General features: G+C 40.5%; 1 protein-coding gene and 1 long non-coding RNA gene across 2 annotated transcripts in view; one reads left to right on the top strand and one right to left on the bottom strand.

Moving 5' to 3' along the window:
• Nucleotides 1-4,499: 4,499 nt before the first annotated feature.
• Nucleotides 4,500-5,408, top strand: LOC117506737. The gene is made up of 2 exons (XR_004559542.1): nucleotides 4,500-4,584; nucleotides 5,273-5,408. It is a non-coding gene; the product is annotated as an uncharacterized LOC117506737 (long non-coding RNA).
• A 3,323-nt stretch (nucleotides 5,409-8,731) lies between these two features.
• gpr158a (G protein-coupled receptor 158a) overlaps nucleotides 8,732-25,814 on the bottom strand; it is a 206,753-nt gene continuing 189,670 nt past the window's right edge. The window contains 5 exon segments of the mRNA XM_034166305.1: nucleotides 8,732-9,985; nucleotides 9,988-11,596; nucleotides 12,924-13,007; nucleotides 13,116-13,262; nucleotides 16,448-16,553. Of these exon segments, the coding sequence (XP_034022196.1) occupies nucleotides 9,774-9,985; nucleotides 9,988-11,596; nucleotides 12,924-13,007; nucleotides 13,116-13,262; nucleotides 16,448-16,553 (2,158 nt within the window). The 3' untranslated portion in view covers nucleotides 8,732-9,773.

The raw sequence follows: 25,814 nt of genomic DNA, 5'->3' as shown, positions 1-25,814 counted from the left end.
CCAAATTTTAGCTGTAAATTTGTCATTTCTTAAACGAAGATTTTTCCGTTGAATGACAGATCTGGGCTTGCAGATTTACTTTACTACATTCAGAAGGATCTTATGTGTAAATATAAGTCATTTTCTGACTGCATTTATTTCAAAGCAGGTCTACTTTAAGAAGTCCTCCTATTCTGCACTCTTTACCTATATTAATTGCACCTGTTTGAACTGTTACCTGTATAAAAGACACCTGTTCACGCAATCAATCACACTCCACCTGTCCGCCAAGACCAAAGAGCTGTCTAAGGATACCAGGGACAAAACTGTAGACCTGCCAAGGCTGGGATGGACTACAGGACAACAGGCCAGCAGCTTGGTAGAAGACAACAACTGTTATGATTATTTATTAGAAAGTGGAAGAAACACAAGATAATCTCCCTTGGTCTGGAATTTCATGCAAGATTTCACATTGTGGGGTAAGGATGATTCTGAGAAAGCTCAGAACTACACAGGAGGACCTGGTCAATGACCTGAAGAGAGCTGGGACCACAGTCACAAAAATTACATTAGTAACACATGATGCTGTCATGGTTTAAAAGCCTGCAGGGCAGCAAGGTCCCTCTGCTCAAGCCAGCACATGTCCAGGCCCGTTTGAAGTTCACCAGTGACTGGATGATCCAGAGGAGGCATGGAAGAAGGTCATGTGGTCAGATGAGACCAGAATAGAGCTTTTGGAATTAACTTCACTTACCATGTTTAGAGGATGAGAACACCCCAAGAAAACCATCCCAACCATGAAGCATGGGGGTGGAAACATCATACTCTGGGGTGCTCTTCTGCAAAGTGGACAGGACGACTGCACCGTATTGAAGGGAGGATGGATGGGGTCATGTATTGTGAGATTTTGGCAAACAACCTCCTTCCCTCAGTAACAGCATTGAAGATGGGTCATGACTGGGTCTTCCAGCATGACAATGACCCCAAACACACAGCCAGGGCAACTAAGGAGGGGCTCTGTAAGAAGCATTTCAAGGTCCTGGAGTGGCCTGGCCAGTCTCCAGACCTGAACTCAATAGAAAATCTTTGGAGGGAGCTGAAACTACAAACCTGAAAGATCTGGAGAAGATCTGTATGGAGGAAGTGGACCAAAATCCCTGTGCAGTGTGTGTAAACCTGGTGAAAAACTACAGGAAACTGACCTCTGTAATGGCAGACAAATGTTTCTGTACCAATTGATAAGCTCTGTTTTGCTAGGGGTCAAATACTTATTTCATGCAATAAATGCAAATTAATTATTAAAAGTCATACAATGTGATTTTGTTTTTAGATTCTGTCTCTCACAGTGAAGTGTACCTACAATAAAAATTACAGACCTCTCCATTCTTGTAGGTGGGAAAACTTGCAAAATTGACAGTGGGTCAAATACTTATTTCCCCCACTGTAAGTAGAATTTTGACGTATCTGTACTTTAATTCATTATTTACATTTCTGGTGACTTTCACTTTTACTCCACTACGTTTCCTCAATGAAATGTATACTTTTACTCCGATACATTTCCCTTATACATTTTTGTTACTTGTGATTGGGCAATGCCTGTTTGCAGAGGTGAAAGTAAGCCAGAGCGCAGCGCCTTCACTCCTGCACCCATCAGTTCGTGTTGACATAAAACCACATTTAAAAGACAAAAAAGTGGCACAGAGGAGGGTTTTCTTTCACCAAAACATCAAATCTAGGCTTGCATCTCAGATGTTATCTTCTGACAAATTGTAGCTGAACTTTCAGGTCTCTTTTTAGTAAAATCCTCCTCTGCTCCACTTCAATCATGAATCTGTATAACTGGGAGATACAAAAATGCAAAAACAGGCACTATGCACAATTTCTCAAATCACAGCCACAGAAGCCTGTAACTTTTTCTGGGTTGTCTCTGTGTCTTGGTGGCTTTCCTCACTCTTCTCCTTCTTGCACAGTCACTACAGTTTTTGAGAGCTGTCTACTCCACACAGATTTACCATAGAGTGGCATACTGTTTGTGTTTCTTCATAACTGATGTAAATAAAATTCAAGACGTATTCCATGGACTTGGAAATGTTCATGATCCATCCCCTGACTTGTCTGAAGAAAACTGGCAATTAAACTGATTATTTACAGGTATTATACCAAAGGGGCTGATTACTTACGCAAACCATCATCTGGATTTTATATTTCTAATTAATTTAGTATCAAGTTGTAGAAATTTACTTTCAGTTGAATCTAAGGAATATATTGAGAAGCCTGATGTACTTTTTTTTATTTGAAAATGCCATAAACATGAAAAGCGTGAAATACCAAGGGGCCTGAATACGTTTGCAAAGCCACTGTATCTGAGTTAACAACACACTTAAGGGTAAAAACATCAGTACCGACAAAACTGGCTGGCATGTCGTGTTTCATTTTCATCTCATTTTTAGAATCAGTTGCGTAAAAGCCGAGCCACATTTTGGATTTGAGAGCCCAAAGGCGTTTGGTTGCTTTGCAGTGGTTCGTGGCGGTGACGTCTTGAAAAGTTTTTTTTTAAACTTTTCCTTAAATTTGCACACCGTTCAGCTATAAATGACTGTTCTGTTTGACAAGAGCCTGGTCTGTTGTGTTTTAACAGAAAAGTGCGTGTGGTCTTCCAGGAAAATGACAGTATTCAGAAGAACAACGGCAGCTTTCTTTACAGCTTCATACATCCACCTTACTTCACTCATCCGTCACCACACCAACTGCTTAGCCAGAGGCGGATCACCATTTATGGGGCTGAGGCCCCCTCCTGGTTTCTCCAGACACCACACTGGCTTTATTTTCTGTCGCTGTTTTACTCTCCACTCATTTTGGGTTTTACTTTTACTCAAAACTTGTACATGTTTTATGAGAAATTTACTTTGATACTTAAGTACTGTAAATGTTGGATATTTTGTTGTAATTCCTGCCAAAGGTGCATCAACAAAGTACTGAGTAATACTTGGAATACTTATTTAATGAATACTTATGTACATGTGATTTCTTAGTTTTTTATTTTTAATAAATTTGCAAAAAAATAAATAAAATGTTTTTCATGTTGTCATTATGGGGTGTTGTGAGTAAAATTTTGAGGAAAAAATGAATTTACTCCATTTTGGAATAAGCTTATAACATAACGTGGAAAAAGTGAAGCGTTGTGAATACTTTCCGGATACACTGTAATGGCACCTCAGAAGTGGCAAATACCAGTGCTGTTTTTTTTTTTTTTTCTGAAGGGGGATTTGATTCAGCATCTGATACCATCTTCCATCTCTTGCTTCCTGGAGCGCTGCCATTGATCTCTTTCCAAAAGATTGCAGCAAGCCATAAAAGCATTTCAGGACAGTCGCCAAGTTGTGCATATCCTAAAGTGGTTATGATGCACAAGGCTTTTAAAGCATTTGTGCTCCTGGATGTCTGTGTGAAGCTAAGCAAACCAACCTGAGATGATTAATAAGCACAAATGTATTATGGGAGTGTCTTGTATCAACTTCGACCAGGAGTGAGAGCTGTTGTAGTGGGAACACGGTGGAAATAAAAGTGAAAATGTTTTCTCTCAAAGTTTTCAGCAGCTCATTTTCACCTTGAAATCCAAAATGTAACACGTTTAAAACTGAGAGGAAAAAAAATGCATAGAAACACAGCAAATTCATGTCATTTTCATATAAATATTTATTGCAGAGGAGGTATCTTTTATGTACATGCTATCACACTGTAACACAATATAAATCTACCAAATATTCCCATATATTGATGCTATAAGCTTGTCATAGAGAAAGAGTTACAACAAGCACATAATACAGTGGGTTAGGTACAGTATTACTCACTATACAACTAACAGTCCATAAAATAAATAAATATATATATATATTTTTATTTTTTTTCTTATTTTTTGTCTATCAAGGGCAGTGAAACATCGGTCCTACTAATTTCTTGAATTCATGCAGAAGCCACAAGATCAAGATTAATGACATTACAGCATTGAGTAGTAGTAGTAGTAGTAGTAGTAGTAGAAGTACTAGTAGTAGCAATAATAGTAGTGTATTTGCCATTGGGTGACTTGGTTTGGTCAGAAGAGAAGTCAGGTTTAAATGATGCCTCTAGCCATCATAACGCACCATAGAAAAGATCCACAGTCGACAAACAGCTACAGGACACAGTATTGTCACTAGTACAATAACTATGATCTGGATTTGCACACCAAAGTAAGTGTTGAGTATCAAACTTTCACTGATTTATCAGTGGTACAGCTAAAATACAATGATAATCTCCAGCGAAACAGACAAGAAGACACTGGTTATGAATACACAAATAAATACATCGACAGCAATGGACCGACTCAACCGAGGGAGGCTACAGCAACAATTCAAGCTGTGCAACTAAACCAAAAAAATCAGACTGAAATGTCAATGTGGTAGATTTCAGAGTATTTTACTATTCTTGTACTGGGCTCAAAATAATACATATTTGTAAAAAAAAAAAAAAAAAAAAAAAAAAAAAAAATAAAAAAAAAAAAAAAAAAAAGGATGCCATCTTTAAATGCTATTTTACATTGTATTTAAAACTGTTTTCACAAGAAAAGTAGGTGGTTGATAAGTAGAGCCCGACCGATATATCGGCCGGCCAATATTATCAGCCGATATAAGCCCTTTCAAAGTACTCACTATCAGCCCGAAATTTTGCCAGATAGAACGCCGATAATTTCTCATAAACAGAACAGTTACTGAAATAATGTTTTTGTCTGCAATGTAAAATGTCCTTGCACTGTTTGTCCAGTAGATGGAGCTCTGACTCCATTCAACTGAGAGCTGCTTACACTTCTGCTTAAATATGTTCATCACCGGCCCCCGTAGTTCGCCGTCACACTGCACTGATTGGCTGACAAAAGCATACAAGTAAGTTTATAAGGATCTATATCCTTATCCTGAACATATATCTAAGTTGCAGCAACAAGAGGTACAAGATCAGATGTATTCCACAACTCTTTTTGAGGATATGTATTTGCTAATTTCACAAAGGTTTAATTCGTGATTGCATTTTTGACTTGAAATTCTTCTGTTATAACGTAATCAATATGAGGACAAAGCTTCAGCTTTTAGCTCATACCTTTTTTGTTAGGTCCAAAAAGACATTTTATTCATAAAAAAAATATATATAATATTGGCTGATTTATCGGCTATCGGCAAATCAGCAGTTTTATCGATTATCTGCGGTTTTTTTCATCCAATATCGTCATCGGCATCGACCTCAAAAAATCCATATCGGTCAGGCTCATTGATAAGTTTTGCACCTAAGGTGCAAGGGAACTCACTATACACCTCACAAAATTAACATCCAGTTCAACCCTGAGCGATTAGTAGGGGGAAAAAACAACCTGATCTATTTATTTTATTCAGTTTGCTGAATATGAAAGTTAGCAGTTTCTGAAAACATTAACACAACACTGCAGTATTCTACTGCAGTAACCCCAAAGGCTTAAACCCAATTTATGCTACTCTACTCTGTATCCGCAACTCCGTAGCCAGGCAGAGCCCTCTGCGTCTTTGCGAGCCCCTTGCCGTTGGCTGGCTAACTACATCATTTTCAGAATCTCACGTTTCTGGTTTCACAATCAACACCTTTCATAGGATAGTAGACCAGTTTTCATGAAAATATCACACCCCCTCTGCTGTTCTGAATTGCAGTGAGACACCCATCAACTCTGATGGAGGGCTTCAAAAGGGTCACAACTGTGTCAAAGCAATTGTGTGGACACGGAGTTACTGAGTAGTAGAGGCGTAAAAAGGTCTTTACACTCGCACACCTTAAGGTATGGTCACATTAGCTACAAGCGACAGAGGCAAAGCCACAACCTGCCATTCATTTTCAATCACAGTGGCTGTTTTGCAGCGACAAGAGAATGGTCGCTATGCCGCCAGCTAGGCAGGGGCCAAAATGGACAAAGTCTATTTTATGCAAATGCTGAGCAATGCAACAAAGGGACCGCCAGTCTGAGACAAAGGCAGCGTGACGTTAGCTGACGGCTCACTCAATCAAATAAACCAAGATGGTGGAAAACACTCAGAAACAGCTGTATTTCTAACCTGTCTGGCATTTTCTCTCATATTGTAAAATCTAACAATGCAGATTTTTTTGTACCCAATCAACACCTCTGAAGTGATTTATAAGACATCCTGCAGAGATGCTAGCATGCTAACTAGCAATACAGGAATGTCTGTGAAAAACGTTAGATTAACAGAAATCAAGTGAACTCTGGTTCTGTTACGTGTTTAAGCAGTTAAGCATGAAGTAAAACAGTGTTGTGTTTTTCCGTCCTTTATAACCCATCATTAAACATTGTGCACATTAACACCAAATAACCGCAAGCTGGCTATGCCTCAGGAATGCCCATCAATTGACAAACACCGACTGCTTTTCACCCTCATTTGTAGCTAATATGACCATAGGGTATGTGTGAATTTTATCCGCACATTATTGAAAATGGGCCTAAAAGCTCAGTGACATCCAGAATTCATGTTGTTTTGCCATTGTGGAGGTAATCGCTATGTCATGACTACAAGGTTGTATTATGTAACTTGATGAAAATGTATAAACAGAGTACATTAGTTTTAACAATTTCAAGGGGTTCATTTTTGTGCCAGTTATATGCTAACTAGAGATCTTGATTTCATGCTAGCTTGCTAGCATGCTGAGTTACCTGAATAATAAGTTAATGTGTCAGGAATGTATGTGTCATGTCCAGTCATGTCTTACAATGGGCTGGAAACCATATTCATGATTTTTTTTAAGTTTTACTGTGGTTGAGCAGGATTAGTGGCATTATATTATATATTCTCAAGGTCGGCCATCCAGGCATTTAACCTTGAGGGGCGGGTTTCCTTGGTGAAAACATTGGCGAGCTCAATACAAATACATGTAATATGGTCACATTTCAAAGGGCCAGACTCATCAATAAAGTTAATTTAATGTACAATGGTTAATTTCAGGTCATCTTAGTGTATAAATCTCAACGTTTGAGGCAATGAGAGCTGTCAGCTGGCCGTTAGAAGCAAGTTGGAAACAATAAAAACCCGGCTGATTTCAATAGAACAGCATACAGCCCGAGCGTGTCGTCACTGAGCGGCCAGTCACCGAAGTACGAATTCTCGCCATCGGATTGGCCACTTCACCAGTGACGTATAGGCGCCGACCTCGAGAATACATAGCTAGCTGATATGCTTAACTGATGCTGTTTAGGGGGTTATTTGCTTTGGCTTAGAGGTCAAATAACATTTTGGACAATGTAAATAAAGCAGTGCCTACAGATCAGCTAACAAACTATGACTTTACCATTCTGCATGAACTGATACATAAATTCAATATACCCAAACATCAACTCTGGAGTTGAAAAATAAAACCAATGCAGAAGTGCCAAAACTTGCAGTTCCTTGAATTGCCGCTTGAGGCTAACTCAGAGAATCCCTCCATGTTAAAATGTCCAACTTTACGTCAGACATAAAAATGATTACAGCCTGGTACAAAAAAAAAATGTTGTTCTGTGTTGTGGTCCAGTATTTCTGGTAAATGAAATTTTAATTAGATTTAATTTGTATGTCAGCACTTTTGACCTTTGGTGAAGATCTCATATTGCCTTTTTGATGTCTTCAATACCCTTAACTTTTCTTCAGTATCGAAACGTTGGCAATTTGTTGCAAGGTGTATTTATAGATTACTGATGGCTTAAAACATCACAAGAACAACTTTGTTAAATTCAGATTTTGAACTAGTTTCTGTAATGTCAGTTGCTGTTTGTCTTGACCAGGTTAATTTGAAAGGTTTTACATCCCAATATGATGTTCCTGGATGAAAATAAAATCAATGAATGAATAAATAAATAAATAAATAAATAACAATTGAAAACAAATTGTATAAAGAAAAAGGTTTCCTTCTTGGATTGTACATATTTGTTATGGCTATAGATGAAATGTGGAGAGACTGAAAACATTGTAAAGACTTAAAGACACGTAGCTCCATAGGATTCATTGTTGGGACATTGTATCATATTTTTGTTTTAAGTATTTTGGATTGATAACACATGCACATATAAACAGACACATGTACACACACCTCAGGCAAACCAACACAAAGATGTTCAGTGAAAACAATTTGACTACTTGTTTTGGATTTTCAACTCTGATTATCAGTCAAGAAACTCCAACACTGAATGATTAAAACTTGGGTTCCCAAACAAGTCCAGATTACACTGAAAAAGCAACTTGGACTGAACACTAAAATAAGAAATACAGCTGTTTTTGCCTCAACGTCTTGATATCTTGACTGAGAATCCTCACTGACAACACAAATATCCAAAACAAAACTTGTGCAATCTTTTTCCTCAGTATTCAGTATCTCACTCAACATTTACTTTTAAAATTCCATCTATGGGCCACTTAGTCATATATTCATGATATGGTCATAGAATTGTTCTACCACCATGATTAAGCTCTGCAAAAATATCAAAGTCAGACAACAAAAAAAAACTATTTGCCAACATGTGAAGTGTTTTTGTAGGTTCAGCTCCTGTTGTCACCTTGCTGTGCATGCTCTTTACATAATTTACCATCACAAAACGCCAAAATAGAAGCCAGATGCTTCACTTCAGCTGAGTTAGTTAGGCACATACAGTACAAATCTGTAGATCTGGCTGCATCTGAATGCAACATCTGGAACTCTGACCAAAAAACAGCTATTTCTGTGATATCCTGACCGTTACGATGCAGTGAGGCTAAAAACAAGAAGATGAACACAGATTGTACTCATAGTTGACTAAAGTGCTGTAGACTGGTTTCTGTTTCACTGTGTGCTGGTTCAGACTCAAAACTTCATCTTAAGATTCTTTGAAAGCACTCCCGTAACTCTTTGGATTTCATGTTTACTGTTTTGCTTTTCAACTTTCAATTTACCCCATTTTACGTCTTACACAACAATATTTTTTTCTACATCTTCATAATATCAGATCACCTTCAAAGCAGTGATGATGTCACTGTGACATAAAATAAATCATGTATTTAATGTTCATTGGCAAACAAAACAAGGGGCTGTTTCGATTGGTTATTTTCTAAATCTACTTTTGTAAATTGAAATGGTAGTTGCCCACATTCAATTCTTAGTAAAAATTTATAAACAAGTAATTTCTTTACTTACTTACGTTACAAAATGTGGTTTGTTTCATTAATATTGGTTATTTACATTGTTTGGCATCGATTTTACGGAAGCGACAAACGCCATTTTCCGTGGTCTGTTTTCATAACAATGTATAACATTAAGTTTCACCAACATAGCAACAAATCATTTCTCACTAACTCATTTGAAGGAAACTTCAACATATTTCTACAGATGCGCAAATAAGATCTCTGTAGCATTTAGCAGTAGCAGCGCTGCTCACGCTGGCCATTGCGCTTCCGTGGAAATAAGGCCCAAAATTAATGCAGATTTCCAACAACATTGCTTGTGAAATGAAAAAGGCTGATTGAATGTTGCATAATTCAGCTAAGATTTATCTTCTGGGTGTTCCTGTAATATTCTGGAATGTTCATCATGACGCTGTTTTGTTTATGTACATTTTACTTATTTTCAAAACAAGTAAAATGGGAACAAAACCTCAGAAAGGAAGGCAACTTCTGGATAAGATCAAGTCACCGTACTAACTGTAAAAGGTAATATTTCATGACTTTAAAGTGAAAAAGTACACATCAATTATTAGAACTTTAGTGGTCCATTAAGGTTGAGTGTCATGCGTTTTTGCTTTTTGTGCTGTCCTCAAAGTCCCAGGGACACACATCTGCCTTTGTTGCAGCTGCACCTTTAGGACTGGGATTGCTCTGCTTCATTACAGAAGCATATTTGTCCGTCACTTTTTTATCTGATGTATTCTCATAGTCCCAAGGACAGACATCAGCCTGCTTTGGTTTGGCTGCTCCAACATTAGCACTTTTCCGTTTTCTACCAGTGGCACCTCTTGCTGACTTTGTACGTCCCATGGACACACCTCAGCCAATTTCTGCTGGCTCACTTGTTTCTCCGAAGACTTAATTTTGTCCTTTGCTTTTGTTCTACTTTTTTCATCATCACTGACTTTTGAATTCTCTTGTTCAACTGTTCTTGATAAAAGGGTACCCTTCTTTTTTGAAGGAAAGTCCTTGGTTTTGTATACTTGAGATGGACTAGGTGTTCTCTCAGAATTTGGAGATACAGCAGTGGTATCATAATCCCAGGGACAAACATCTATTTTTGAAACCGTTGGCTGGAGTGAGTCTCCGCTCCTTGATGCTTCGGAAAAGGTGTTTCTCCCTTTACCATCAACCGGAGAAATGCCTTTCTTCACTTTTGTTGTATCTGGTGGGTGAGCCAATTCAGTCTTTTGCACATCCTCAATGTCCCACGGACAAATATCTGAAAGATTCGATTTGGAGCTCTCCACTGTAGAAGGAGTTGGTTGGACCTTAGCTTGACTTGGCGTTTGTTTTTGTGATACTTCCACTTGACTCTCACTTCCATCTTCCCATGGGCAAACCTCAGCTCGAACAGCAGATAACCTCTGAATTTCCCGTGAACGTCTGGCATCAGACACTTTGTGTTTTTGCTGCTGAGGTTTGCCTCCCTTGGTGCTACTTCCAAGAACTGTTGTCGATTCGTTTGGTGCTATTGACACATGCTTTTGGACTTTGTTCTCAGAGGGAGCTGGGAGATCTTCAACTTCCCAAGGACAAACTTCTGAGAGATCATAGAGGTCCTTTCCCTTGTTTGCATCAGAAGAGACTGCAGATTGGCTGCTAATTACCTGTTTCATGATTGTCCCTTTTGGCGCACTCTGTTTGGACTCAACTGACTGGCTCATCTTGGCGTGGCATTCAGTCTCACAATCTGAACCAGCCTTTGTTTCTTTGCTCTTTGGCTGGCTCTTCTTATTGCTGTCCTCTGTACTCTGAGTCTTTCCTGTCAAGCCTAAAGTCTTCTCTTTAGCACTGGCAATGACACTGAGTGACTTCTGCAGCATGGAGGCTCTTGGATGAATCGATTTCTTGTCTGCGGTGAGGTTGTGGGCGCTGGCTGATTTACAGACTAAGGGAACTGATTCTGTAGATTCACTGGGGGCATGTATGGTCTCGTTAGACTTCTTTTTGACCAGCTTCTTGCCCATAAGTGTATCCAGGAGGGACCCTTCAGCTGTGGCTACCTCCATTTTGTCTGTTGCTGAGCTATTGGAGTCTTCACTCTGATCACGGACATGGTCGTAGCTACTGTGGGACTTCTTTAAGGAGAAAACCTTGTTCTTCAGTGTCTCCTCTTTTGCTGGTTTTCCAGGGTGAGTTGTATCAAACGCATTCTTCTTCAACATGCAGATACTGTTTCGATTACTCCCATGCTCTCCTCCTTCCTTGTCTTCACGACTGCATTGCCGGTGCACCGATTCAGGAATCTCAGTGATACGCCTCATCAGCGAGCGACCCAGGCCCTTCTTGGAACTCCTCTTCTTCTGGAGATGAGGGTTATTTGCCAACATCTTCTTCCGCTTGTAAATCTCTAACTGGGAGTAGAGTTTTTTCAGCTCCTCCTACATTTTATGAAAATTTTAAGTAAAAAACAAACAAATTGATCAGTAACTTGTTTTGAGTAAATAAGCCCATCTTCCACTGCTGATTTGTAACCCCGCTTGCCATCCCAATTCCAAAAATGTGGAAATCAGCCTGATTAATTAATATAGCAGTCCAAATTCCTGTGTCATGTTTGGTTAGTGCATACAACACCTGAATACAGATGCAGCCCATGACACATGTACCTGTGTCCACAAGATGGAGCCAAACGCACACAAATACTCCATATAGCCTATGCGTGGACTTAGTGGTTATTTCCACACTATGACACAAAGCAAAAATGTTAACCTCTCAAAACTGTCTTCTACTGAAGAGTGTAACATGCATTTCATTGGATTCATGTTGCAGAGGACAATGAGAAGGCGGCTTTTGCTCAGAGAACGGTAGTTCCGTATCACAATATGTCCTACTTGCATGCCCATTGTCATCGACGTTTGTGTGCACCTAATGGAGCTATATTAATCTCCTCCCACTCTCCTGTGGAAAGCCACTACACACCGCTGCACACGATCACTGCCGGCTCTGGTCAGTGATATCACTACATATATCACTACAATCTGCATTGTATTTTAATTTTAGTCTTTAATTGTACCCTGGCAACAAATAACTGAGCAGTAAATTCCACATTGAAACAGTGATTATTTATTTCAAATGTACTAATGAAATAAGAAACAAAGCCAAATGTAAAATTAAAGTAAAAGATGATATTAGCCCCCATCTGGAGAAATTACATCTGATTAGTCATGCTTTGTGGATCAAAATTCATCCTGACATCACAGCTTTTTTTTGCTACTACTACCACAGATTACACATTTTTATGGCCTCGTTTTGTATCAGATTGTTTGTTTGTGCCAAAAAAATTTACATATTCCAGTGTCAAAAATCAGCAATGGGAGACCAGCTTAACTTTTTTTTTTTTAAAGATCCAAGCACAATGTTACAAAAAAGCAGACACTCTACTGCACAGAAATCATGCAGTACAACTTCATGACACATGACTACAAACAGCTAATAGGTGATGCATGAAGGGGTATCACATGCATTCTGACAACAAAGGAAAGACACGGCAGCCTTGAACATCATCACATAAAGAAACTAAGTGAGTTTTAATGTTAGGTCTGAAACAGCCTCAAAGCTCAGGTCCTGAATTTATCACATTTCTGTCTGTGTGTCCATCGTCAGGTAGTATAATGCCCTCTGCTGAATAGGCTTGAGTGGACGTTGTGCCCAAATCTTTGGTAGAGAGACTTCTTCAGCTCTAACAGACAAACAGAAATCTCTGCTCACGTTGGTACGTTTTTCCCAAAGACTGTTGCAAGACCTTACGCCACAGCCATTAATAGAACTGAGATGGCCCATTTCGTCTGGTGTCTGCAATAAAAAACTGCCACGGCTCAGTATTTTTGCTCCAGTCAAAGGACAAGGATACAAACCAGGTTATGCTTTGGAAACGGAAGTGACAGATGGAGCTCTGCTTACCCGAATGTCCTCTGGATCCAGGCTGTGCTCACTCCAGGCTGACGTTATGCTGCTGTTTAGATACGATCCAGAGCGACCCATGTCCAGCTCATCCTCATAGGCCTCAGAGGCTATGTCATCTCTCATATGGGTACCAGCAAACAAGAACTGCAGAGGTTGCATAAAATGGACAGAAACTGCTCATATTAATAACTACTTTCTCGAGCAAAAAACGGTGAAGGGCCTCAAATTCTGATCTCAATGTGCAACAATCCTGTCAAGAGGACATAACGAACAAATTAAGGAGATGAGAAACATTTTCATACACCTGCTAACTGTAGAGTTGAACATGTTTTCCAAGGTACATACCTTGTAAATGCATTGAGAGAGTAGATAAATGAATTCATTCCCTCGAGTTGTAAACATGAAATATCAAAAGCAATAAATGATTTTACCTTGTACATCTCCAAATAAAAAAGGTATACGAGGTCTATTAGAAAAGTATCCGACCTTATTATTTTTTCAAAAACCATATGTATTTGAATCACGTGTGATACATCAGACATGCTTGAACCCTTGTGGGCATGGCAAGAGTTTTTTCACGCCTGTCGGTTACGTCATTCGCCTTGGGCAGTCTTTGAGTGAGGAGCCGCCCACCCTCTCGGCGATTTTTTTCATTGTTTATGGAATGGCTCAGAGACTGCTGCGTTGTTTGATCAAATTTTTTTCAAACCTGTAAGGCACAACTGAGTGGACACCATCGATAAATCAGCTGGTTTTCGGTAAAAATTTGAATGGCTGATGAGAGATTTTGGTCTGGTAGTGTCGCTTTAAGGACGGCCCACGGCGCCTGACGGCGATCTGCGCTTCGAGGGCGGCAGCGTCTCACCGTTTCAAGTTGGAAACTTCCACATTTCAGGCTCTGTTGACCCAGTAAGAGTCGGCAGAGAACAGGAGAACTTTCAGAAGAAGGTCGGCATGAGGAAGTTTATTCGGACATTCCATTGTTACGGACATTTTGTAAGGAAGAACGTGCGGGCAGAGTCGCATGTCGGGCCGGACCCGACCGCGGGGGGTTGCGACAGAAAAAAAAACACCTCCGTTGGAAACCTTAACGGGCAGTTGGAACATGTCAAGCTGTTAAACAATTTCTCAGTTACTCACATTGTGAAAGCCATCAAAAGCCGCCTGAATTTACAAATGGTTTTCAACACGGAGGTGCCCCACAGCGCCCCATAGTGACAACATGAAATAATTTTTTTTAATACATTTTGTCAAATTTATTGAATAATAATAATAATAAAAACTAAGAAATCACATGTACGTAAGTATTCACAGCCTTTACTCACCTTTGGCAACAATTACAGGCTCAAGTCTTCTTGAATATGATGCCACAAGCTTGGTGCACCTATCTTTGGACAGTTTTGTCCATTCCTCTTTGCAGCACCTCTCAAGCCCATCAAGTTGGATGGGGAGCGTTGGTGCACAGACATTTTCAGATCTCTCAGAGATGTTCAATCAGATTCAGGTCTGGGCTCTGGCTGGGCCACTGAAGACATCACAGAGTTGTCCTGAAGCCACTTCTTTGATATCTTGGCTGTGTGCTTAAGATTGCTTTGGAGACAGGTGTTTCAGCCAGGATGTCTCTGTACATTGCTGCATTCATCTTTTCTCTCATCCTGACTAGTCCTCCCAGTTCCTGCTACTGAAAAACAGTCGCCAGCATGATGCTGCCACCACTGTGCTCTCACTGTAGGGATGCTGGCTGGTTTCCTTAAAAATTAAAGATTTCAATCTTTTGTCTCATCAGAAAAGAGAATTTTGTTTCTCATTGTCTGAGAGTCCTTCAGGTACCTTTTAACAAACTCCAGGTGGGCTGCCATGTGCCTTTTACTAAGGAGTGGCTTCTGTCTGGCCACTCTACCATACAGGCCTGATTGGTGGATTGCTGCAGAGATGGTTGTCCTCCTGGAAGGTTCTCCTCTCTCCACAGAGGAATGCTGCAGTTCTGACAGAGTGACCATCGGGTTCTTGGTCACCTCCCTGACTAAAGCCCTTCTTGATCGTTTAGTTTAGACGGGCAGCCAGCTCTAGGAAGAGTCCCGGTGGATCCGAACTTCTTCCATTTATGGATAAAGGAGGCCACTGTGCTCATTGGGACAATCAAAGCAGCAGAAATGTTTCTGTACACTTCTCCAGATTTGTGCCTCAAGACAATCCTGTCTTGGGGTCTACAGACAATTTCTTTGACTTCATGATTGGTTTGTGCTCTGACATGCACTGCCAACTGTGGGACCTTATATGTAGACAGGTGTGTGTGTGTGCCTTTCCAAATCATGTTCAATCAACTGAATTAACCCCAGGTGGACTCAAATTAAGCTGTAGAAACATCTCAAGGATCATCAGTGGAAACAGGATGCATCTGAGCTCAACTTTGAGATTTAATGGCAAAGGCTGTGATTATTTATGTACATATGATTTTTTTTTAGTATTTTAAATTTTTTATAAAAACTTTTTTCACATTGTCATTATGGGGTATTGTGTACAGCATTTTGAGGAAAATGAATTTCATGCATTTTGGAGTAAGGCTGTAAAATAAAAAATGTGGGAAAAGTGCAGCGCTATGACTTGCTGGATGCACCATAAGCTCCATCTTTTTTCTGTAAGTAGGACATGTGCACACCACAGCATGTACCATTACTTAACATAAGACTTTTTGAATTCCAAAAACACAAGATGAACAAATTATAGTGCAGTGGACAAGTTTCCAATTCATCTAACCTGCATGTCTTTAAATGTGGGAGGAAGCCCAAGTACTCAGAGAGAACCCACGCAAACATGGGGAGAACATGCATACTCCACACAGCAAGGCCACAGGTGGGAATTGAACCCATGATCCTCTGTGTATTAATGTACATAAATGGTTCTGCCAGTTTGGCATTTACCATTACTATATATGCAGACAGAGGAAAAAAAGAACCCATGATCTTCCTGCTGTGAGGTAAGAGTGCTAACCACTAAGCCACCATGTGGTCCCCTTTTAACCAAAACTATAAAAATGAATACATATGTATATAAAAATATACATATACCCATGATAACAAATACAAAATATGCATTAATCAATGAACTAAAGTTTCATAACACAAACATGCAAACTGCAGTGCAGCATGCACAAACCCACAAACGAAACAAAATTGATTGCTAGATCAATTGCAGCTCCATCTCTGAGGTGTTTTAGCAATAAATATGTATTTTAAGATACCTGATAATCAATATTAGTTTGCTGAAAAGATGTATAATGTGACCTCTTTAAATGATCTGATATTTAATTAATTTATTCATTTTTTTACCTTAGGAATGAGCAGCAGTCCCAGTGTGACTGTTACAGTTAGGTGTGTGTGTGTGAAGAAAAGTAGCAGCATCCAGTCTGGATGGAGCTCAGGGGCAAGAGTGAACCTGTAAGAAGAAAGAAAAAAATAAATACAAATTAAGCTCATGTTATTTTCCTGTGTGCAGACAGCATCACTGTTAATTATGCTGCAGGATGCACTCGCAGGATGTTATGCAGGGTCATTAATCATGCTGCTCGGCCTCGCTGTGCACACCGACACTGTATTTTATTGTGATTACTCATATTTATTGACTACAGTTTTGCTTTAACAAACAACCTGTGTAATTTCGAGCTGCAGCACAGCTCCAGCAAAATTAAACTCTCTGTTGTGCAATGCTTTATAAAATGTGTTGGGCTGTCATCCTGATAAAAACTGCAAGAGATTTGAATTTAATAGAATAGAATAGAATAGAATAGAATAGAATCATTCCTTATTGTCCATTGAGGTGGAAAATTGTCTTTGGCTCACCAGCACAAGAAAGACAACACAAAAATACAAACATTTTCATACATAAAAACATATACGTAATAGACACAATAAAACAAAAGTAATATATAGCAAAATACATAGGACTAAAAGGAGTAAAATAAGAGTAAAATAAATAAAATGTAGAAGTAAAATCAAATCAAATCAAATCAATTTTATTTATATAGCGCCAAATCACAACAAACAGTTGCCCCAAGGCGCTTTATATTGTAAGGCAAGGCCATACAATAATTATGTAAAACCCCAACGGTCAAAACGACCCCCTGTGAGCAAGCACTTGGCTACAGTGGGAAGGAAAAACTCCCTTTTAACAGGAAGAAACCTCCAGCAGAACCAGGCTCAGGGAGGGGCAGTCTTCTGCTGGGACTGGTTGGGGCTGAGGGAGAGAACCAGGAAAAAGACATGCTGTGGAGGGGAGCAGAGATCGATCACTAATGATTAAATGCAGAGTGGTGCATACAGAGCAAAAAGAGAAAGAAACAGTGCATCATGGGAACCCCCCAGCAGTCTACGTCTATAGCAGCATAACTAAGGGATGGTTCAGGGTCACCTGATCCAGCCCTAACTATAAGCTTTAGCAAAAAGGAAAGTTTTAAGCCTAATCTTAAAAGTAGAGAGGGTGTCTGTCTCCCTGATCTGAATTGGGAGCTGGTTCCACAGGAGAGGAGCCTGAAAGCTGAAGGCTCTGCCTCCAATTCTACTCTTACAAACCCTAGGAACTACAAGTAAGCCTGCAGTCTGAGAGCGAAGCGCTCTATTGGGGTGATATGGTACTACGAGGTCCCTAAGATAAGATGGGACCTGATTATTCAAAACCTTATAAGTAAGAAGAAGAATTTTAAATTCTATTCTAGAATTAACAGGAAGCCAATGAAGAGAGGCCAATATGGGTGAGATATGCTCTCTCCTTCTAGTCCCCGTCAGTACTCTAGCTGCAGCATTTTTAATTAACTGAAGGCTTTTTAGGGAACTTTTAGGACAACCTGATAATAACGAATTACAATAGTCCAGCCTAGAGGAAATAAATGCATGAATTAGTTTTTCAGCATCACTCTGAGACAAGACCTTTCTGATTTTAGAGATATTGCGTAAATGCAAAAAAGCAGTCCTACATATTTGTTTAATATGCGCTTTGAATGACATATCCTGATCAAAAATGACTCCAAGATTTCTCACAGTATTACTAGAGGTCAGGGTAATGCCATCCAGAGTAAGGATCTGGTTAGACACCATGTTTCTAAGATTTGTGGGGCCAAGTACAATAACTTCAGTTTTATCTGAGTTTAAAAGCAGGAAATTAGAGGTCATCCATGGCTTTATGTCCGTAAGACAATCCTGCAGTTTAGCTAATTGGTGTGTGTCCTCTGGCTTCATGGATAGATAAAGCTGGGTATCATCTGCGTAACAATGAAAATTTAAGCAATACCGTCTAATAATACTGCCTAAGGGAAGCATGTATAAAGTGAATAAAATTGGTCCTAGCACAGAACCTTGTGGAACTCCATAATTAACTTTAGTCTGTGAAGAAGACTCCCCATTTACATGAACAAATTGTAATCTATTAGACAAATATGATTCAAACCACCGCAGCGCAGTGCCTTTAATACCTATGGCATGCTCTAATCTCTGTAATAAAATTTTATGGTCAACAGTATCAAAAGCAGCACTGAGGTCCAACAGAACAAGCACAGAGACGAGTCCACTGTCCGAGGCCATAAGAAGATCATTTGTAACCTTCACTAATGCTGTTTCTGTACTATGATGAATTCTAAAACCTGACTGAAACTCTTCAAATAGACCATTCCTCTGTAGATGATCAGTTAGCTGTTTTACAACTACCCTTTCAAGAATTTTTGAGAGAAAAGGAAGGTTGGAGATTGGCCTATAATTAGCTAAGATAGCTGGGTCAAGTGATGGCTTTTTAAGTAATGGTTTAATTACTGCCACCTTAAAAGCCTGTGGTACATAGCCAACTAACAAAGATAGATTGATCATATTTAAGATCGAAGCATTAAATAATGGTAGGGCTTCCTTGAGCAGCCTGGTAGGAATGGGGTCTAATAAACATGTTGATGGTTTGGATGAAGTAACTAATGAAAATAACTCAGACAGAACAATCGGAGAGAAAGAGTCTAACCAAATACCGGCATCACTGAAAGCAGCCAAAGATAACGATACGTCTTTGGGATGGTTATGAGTAGTTAAAATAGTTAGTCTCTAATAGTTAAAATAGTCTCTAATAGTTAAAATTTTGTTAGCAAAGAAAGTCATGAAGTCATTACTAGTTAAAGTTAATGGAATACTCAGCTCAATAGAGCTCTGACTCTTTGTCAGCCTGGCTACAGTGCTGAAAAGAAACCTGGGGTTGTTCTTATTTTCTTCAATTAGTGATGAGTAGAAAGATGTCCTAGCTTTACGGAGGGCTTTTTTATAGAGCAACAGACTCTTTTTCCAGGCTAAGTGAAGATCTTCTAAATTAGTGAGACGCCATTTCCTCTCCAACTTACGGGTTATCTGCTTTAAGCTGCGAGTTTGTGAGTTATACCACGGAGTCAGGCACTTCTGATTTAAAGCTCTCTTTTTCAGAGGAGCTACAGCATCCAAAGTTGTCTTCAATGAGGATGTAAAACTATTGACGAGATACTCTATCTCCCTTACAGAGTTTAGGTAGCTACTCTGCACTGTGTTGGTATATGGCATTAGAGAACATAAAGAAGGAATCATATCCTTAAACCTAGTTACAGCGCTTTCTGAAAGACTTCTAGTGTAATGAAACTTATTCCCCACTGCTGGGTAGTCCATCAGAGTAAATGTAAATGTTATTAAGAAATGATCAGACAGAAGGGGGTTTTCAGGGAATACTGTTAAGTCTTCTATTTCCATGCCATAAGTCAGAACAAGATCTAAGATATGATTAAAGTGGTGGGTGGACTCATTTACTTTTTGAGCAAAGCCAATTGAGTCTAATAATAGATTAAATGCAGTGTTGAGGCTGTCATTCTCAGCATCTGTGTGGATGTTAAAATCGCCCACTATAATTATCTTATCTGAGCTAAGCACTAAGTCAGACAAAAGGTCTGAAAATTCACAGAGAAACTCACAGTAACAACCAGGTGGACGATAGATAATAACAAATAAAACTGGTTTTTGGGACTTCCAATTTGGATGGACAAGACTAAGAGACAAGCTTTCAAATGAATTAAAGCTCTGTCTGGGTTTTTGATTAATTAATAAGCTGGAATGGAAGATTGCTGCTAATCCTCCTCCTCGGCCCGTGCTACGAGCATTCTGACAGTTAGTGTGACTCGGGGGTGTTGACTCATTTAAACTAACATATTCATCCTGCTGTAACCAGGTTTCTGTTAGGAAGAATAAATCAATATGTTGATCAATTATTATATCATTTACCAACAGGGACTTAGAAGAGAGAGACCTAATGTTTAATAGACCACATTTAACTGTTTTAGTCTGTGGTGCAGTTGAAGGTGCTATATTATTTTTTCTTTTTGAATTTTTATGCTTAAATAGATTTTTGCTGGTTGTTGGTGGTCTGGGAGCAGGCACCGTCTCTACGGGGATGGGGTAATGAGGGGATGGCAGGGGGAGAGAAGCTGCAGAGAGGTGTGTAAGACTACAACTCTGCTTCCTGGTCCCAACCCTGGATAGTCACGGTTTGGAGGATTTAAGAAAATTGGCCAGATTTCTAGAAATGAGAGCTGCTCCATCCAAAGTGGGATGGATGCCGTCTCTCCTAACAAGACCAGGTTTTCCCCAGAAGCTTTGCCAATTATCTATGAAGCCCACCTCATTTTTTGGACACCACTCAGACAGCCAGCAATTCAAGGAGAACAGGCGGCTAAACATGTCACTCCCGGTCCGATTGGGGAGGGGCCCAGAGAAAACTACAGAGTCCGACATTGTTTTTGCAAAGTTACACACCGATTTAATGTTAATTTTAGTGACCTCCGATTGGCATAACCGGGTGTCATTACTGCCGACGTGAATTACAATCTTACCAAATTTACGCTTAGCCTTAGCCAGCAGTTTCAAATTTCCTTCAATGTCGCCTGCTCTGGCCCCCGGAAGACAATTGACTATGGTTGCTGGTGTCGCTAACTTCACATTTCTCAAAATAGAGTCACCAATAACCAGAGTTTGATCCTCGGCGGGTGTGTCGTCGAGTGGGGAAAAACGGTTAGAAATGTGAACGGGTTGGCGGTGTACACGGGGCTTCTGTTTAGAACTACGCTTCCTCCTCACAGTCACCCAGTCAGCCTGCTTGGGATCTGCCAGGGGGGAACTAACGGCGGCTAAGCTACCTTGGTCCGCACCGACTACAGGGGCCTGGCTAGCTGTAGAATTTTCCACAGTGCGGAGCCGAGTCTCCAATTCGCCCAGCCTGGCCTCCAAAGCTACGAATAAGCTACACTTATTACAAGTACCATTACTGCTAAAGGAGGCCGAGGAATAACTAAACATTTCACACCCAGAGCAGAAAAGTGTGGGAGAGACAGGAGAAGCCGCCATGCTAAATCGGCTAAGAGCTAGTAGCTACGCTAACCTAGCGGATTCCTAAAAACACGCAAAGTGAATAATTTAGAGGTGATTCAGCAGAAGGAGTGCTTTAGTTAAGGCACGTAAAGATTACACTGGGAAACAAATCGTAATCTAGATAACTAGATCAATCTAACTGCGCAGATTAAACAGCTAACAGATACAGAAAAACACCGCTGTGCTCCGGAACAGGAAGTGATACAATACCGCAGTGAGAGCCAATCGACGCCTGTCGATTGTGTCATTCGTATAACATGCCCGCCCATCGTAGTTGAGTTTTCAGGATCATGGCTTTGATGCTTGCAGTCTCGGCTCTGTCTAGGACATTGAGGTCTGGGATTTTGTTGTGCCATTTGATGCCTAGAATCTGCCTCAAACAGCACTGATGCAGCATTTTCAACAGTCTCAGTTGTCTCAGTTGAGTCCATGTCTCACATCCATAGAAGAGATGGGTGAGGACGATGGCCTTAAACATATTGATTTTTGTTGATGTCCGGATGTTGTGTTGCCTATTCACATGGGAAATAGCTTAATTCATCAAGCTATTTGTATTAATTCTACAAATATGTATCAGAGGTAGCACACATATCCCCAAAATACATTAATTTTCATGAAAGGAACATCCATTTTTTTCTGACACAGATGCTCAAAGCACTTTACAGCGTCATCACACACTGATGTCAAGGTGGAAGGCACCACTTAGTTAAGGGTTATGGTGAAGCGACAAGTATAGACAAACACATTCACAGCTACGGTAAATACGTGGTCTATTAGAAAAGTAACGGACCTTTTTATTTTTTTCAAAAACCTGATAGATTTGAATCACGTGTGCTTGCATGAGCCAACCTTGAACCTTCGTGCACGTGTGAATTTTTTCACGCCTGTCGATTGTGTCATTTGCTTGTAAGCAGCCTTTGTGTGAGGATGGGTGGAGTCTCTCGTCGTTTTTTCTTTGCAAGGAAATGGCAGAACGACTGGAGCAGCACGACTGCATCAAATTTTGCCAGAAACTGGGCGACAGCCAGGTGGAACACTTTCGGAAGATTCAGACGGCTTTCGGTGGCTTTTCAGTGTGTGTTCAACACAGGGGCGCTTTTGTTCCGCCATCAGCTTCGTGCCAAAGCCATCAGCATGAATTTCGCTGCAACTCTTTTCATGGCAAAATCTTCTGTCACAGTGGAATGTGCCGAAAAAGTGCTGATGTCCACCTCTTCCACAATTTCTCGGATAGTCACACGATGGTCCCACATCACCACAGCGTTCACTTTGGAATGATCTGGTCATTTCAGTGTGTTGATGGTCGCCCGGAGCGCGGCTCGCTCTCCACCCTTTGTGCGGACGTCGTTAAACCAGTTATACCGCTCCTTAATCTGTGTGATGCCCATAGCATCGTCACCGAAAGCCGTCTGACTCTTCCGAATGGTTTCCACCTGGCTGTCGCCCAGTTTCTGGCAAAATTTGATGCAGTCGCACTGCTGCAGTTGTTCCGCCATTTCCTTGCAAAGAAAAAAACTACGAGAGACTCCACCCATCCTCACACAAAGGCTGCTTACAAGCAAATGAGGCAACCGACAGGCTTGAAAAAATTCATGCATGTGCACGAAGGATTAAGGTTGGCTCATGCAAGCACACGTGATTCAAATCCATCAGGTTTTTGAAAAAAATAAAAAGGTCCGACACTTTTCTAACAGACCTCGTATTAGCAGTTTCCATTTCACCTAACCTGCATGTCTTAGGAAATGGGTGGAAAGTGAAGGATCCAGAAGGAACCCACGAAAACATGGAGAGAACACACAAGTTCCACAAAGAAAGGACCTGGGGCCTCGTGTACAAAGACTTGCATGGATTTCACACTTCACAGTACTTTTGTTCATTCAGCTTTCACAAGTTGGGAAATAGAATTATAAGACATGGCTAAATGATAACATTGATAATGTGTGTGTTCAATGATCAATAATTGACAATAGTTAATAGTTTTGGTGGCACCACAGCAATGGGCACCCCATATCAAATTCTGCTTAAGGCCCCATCATGGCTTGGGTCGGCTCTGATCACATGTAACCTCTTCCACTGGGTATGAAGGTCAATTAGCAGCTTTTTATCTAAATAAACTAAGCTGCTTCCAAAGCCTTTAGGTCTTGCACAAAGAAAATAGATGGAGTCGTGTCAGATGGTAATTCTACCACTTTAGAATCTCAATCCAGGCAAATGTCATCTTCCGGGCTCATTACGCTGTTGAAGTTGGCAAATGGATAATTAAGGAACAGTTGCTATATTAGCTTGAAGGAACAAAAGAAGGCAGAGATCCAGCATATGAAATGTCCCATTCCTTTGAAGTCCTCCCTCCTTCCTTTGTGAGGAGTTTGTGTGAAGATGAGGATTTAATGACCTTGGCACTCGGCCTGCAGCGTCTCACTGAAAACAAGCCCCATCACTCAAGCTTCAACCTCCAGCTACAAGACTTCCTTCATTTTCTCTCAGAATCACATTCACACCTGGATCTAACTCTAAACCAATTACTATCACAGTGAATGAAGGCGTCTGAGTTTTAACTGCACCGTGGGATCAAATCACAGGTTCTGTGAGAAGCACAAATGGACGGCGGATGCCTCTAACAAGCCCCCGTGCACTCCGAGGGTTCTGGTTGTCAGTCAAAATCAACCAGGCAACTGTTCCAATTTATAAAAGGTGTCATCTGGCCAATTGCTGTGGAGATCAGGTTCACAGCGAGACTGAAAAGCCCGTTAATGGAGTTGCCAAAATAATCAGACTGAGTTGGATGTTAACTTGCCTAAACTATTATAACTCCGAGAATCTCCACATACGCCGGTGATAGTTTATTGGTAATAGATACTCATTTTTATTCAGAATACAGCTGCCAGTGTTTCGTATTTTGGATGTCTTGAAGACACATAAATCATCCTGACATGATTGATTAGTAAATAACGTGGAGGAACTGAGCTCTCAATCGCTGCGGTGTTCGCAGCTGAAACATATCAAACATTTAAAAACCCCACAGTGATGCTGTTTGATACGTGCATTGAAGGAGGACAGTAACTTCACAGCAACTGAAACAACTGCCAGATGATCAGGAGAGGATGAGCTTCATGAGCGGTACTTTAGATGATTGCAATTGAGACAACTGACTTGTGAACTGTTGGGCAGCATCTCATGGCCTTGTTCTTGATCTGTTTGATAACTTCATATCTCCTCTGGAACGCCGGCAGCATGTCTCATGGCCTTGTTCTTGATCTACTTGATAGCTTCATATCTCCTCTGGAATGCCGGCAGCATGTCTCACGGCCTTGTTCTTGATCTATTTGATAACTTCATATCTCCTCTGGAACACCAGCAGCATGTCTCACGGCCTTGTTCTTGATCTATTTGATAACTTCATATCTTCTCTGGAATGTCTCATGGCCTTGTTCTTGATCGATTTGATAATTCATATCTCCTCTGGAACGTCGGCAGCATGTCTCATAGCCTTGTTTTTAATCTGTTTGATAACTTCATATCTCCTCTGGAACGCCGGCAGGATGTCTCATGGCATGTTCTTGGTCTGTTTGACAACTTCATATCTCCTCTGGAATGCCAGAAGCATGTCTCATGGCCTTGTTCTTGATCTATTTGATAACTTCATATCTCCTCTGGAATGTCTCATGGCCTTGTTCTTGATCTACTTGATAACTTCATATCTCCTCTGGAACGCCCGCAGCATGTCTCACGGCCTTGTTCTTGATCTACTTGATAGCTTCATATCTCCTCTGGAACGCCCGCAGCATGTCTCACGGCCTTGTTCTTGATCTACTTGATAGCTTCATATCTCCTCTGGAACGCCGGCAGCATGTCTCACGGCCTTGTTCTTGATCTACTTGATAGCTTCATATCTCCTCTGGAACGCCGGCAGCATGTCTCACGGTCTCGTTCTTGATCTGTTTGATAGCTTCGTATCTCCTCTGGAACGCCGGCAGCATGTCTCACGGCCATGTTCTTGATCTGTTTGATAGCTTCGTATCTCCTCTGGAATGACGGCAACATGTCTCACAGCCTTGTTCTTGATCTGTTTGATAGCTTCATATCTCCTCTGGAATGACAGCAGCATGTCTCACAGCCTTGTTCTTGATCTATTTGATAACTTCATATCTTCTCTGGAATGTCTCATGGCCTTGTTCTTGATCTATTTGATAATTCATATCTCCTCTGGAATGTCGGCAGCATGTCTCACAGCCTTGTTTTTAATCTGTTTGACAACTTCATATCTCCTCTGGAACGCCGGAAGGATATC

Source organism: Thalassophryne amazonica, chromosome 1 (assembly GCF_902500255.1).
Source record: "Thalassophryne amazonica chromosome 1, fThaAma1.1, whole genome shotgun sequence".
NCBI classification, from domain to species: domain Eukaryota; kingdom Metazoa; phylum Chordata; class Actinopteri; order Batrachoidiformes; family Batrachoididae; genus Thalassophryne; species Thalassophryne amazonica.
This window is presented reverse-complemented; position numbering and strand designations above follow the sequence as displayed.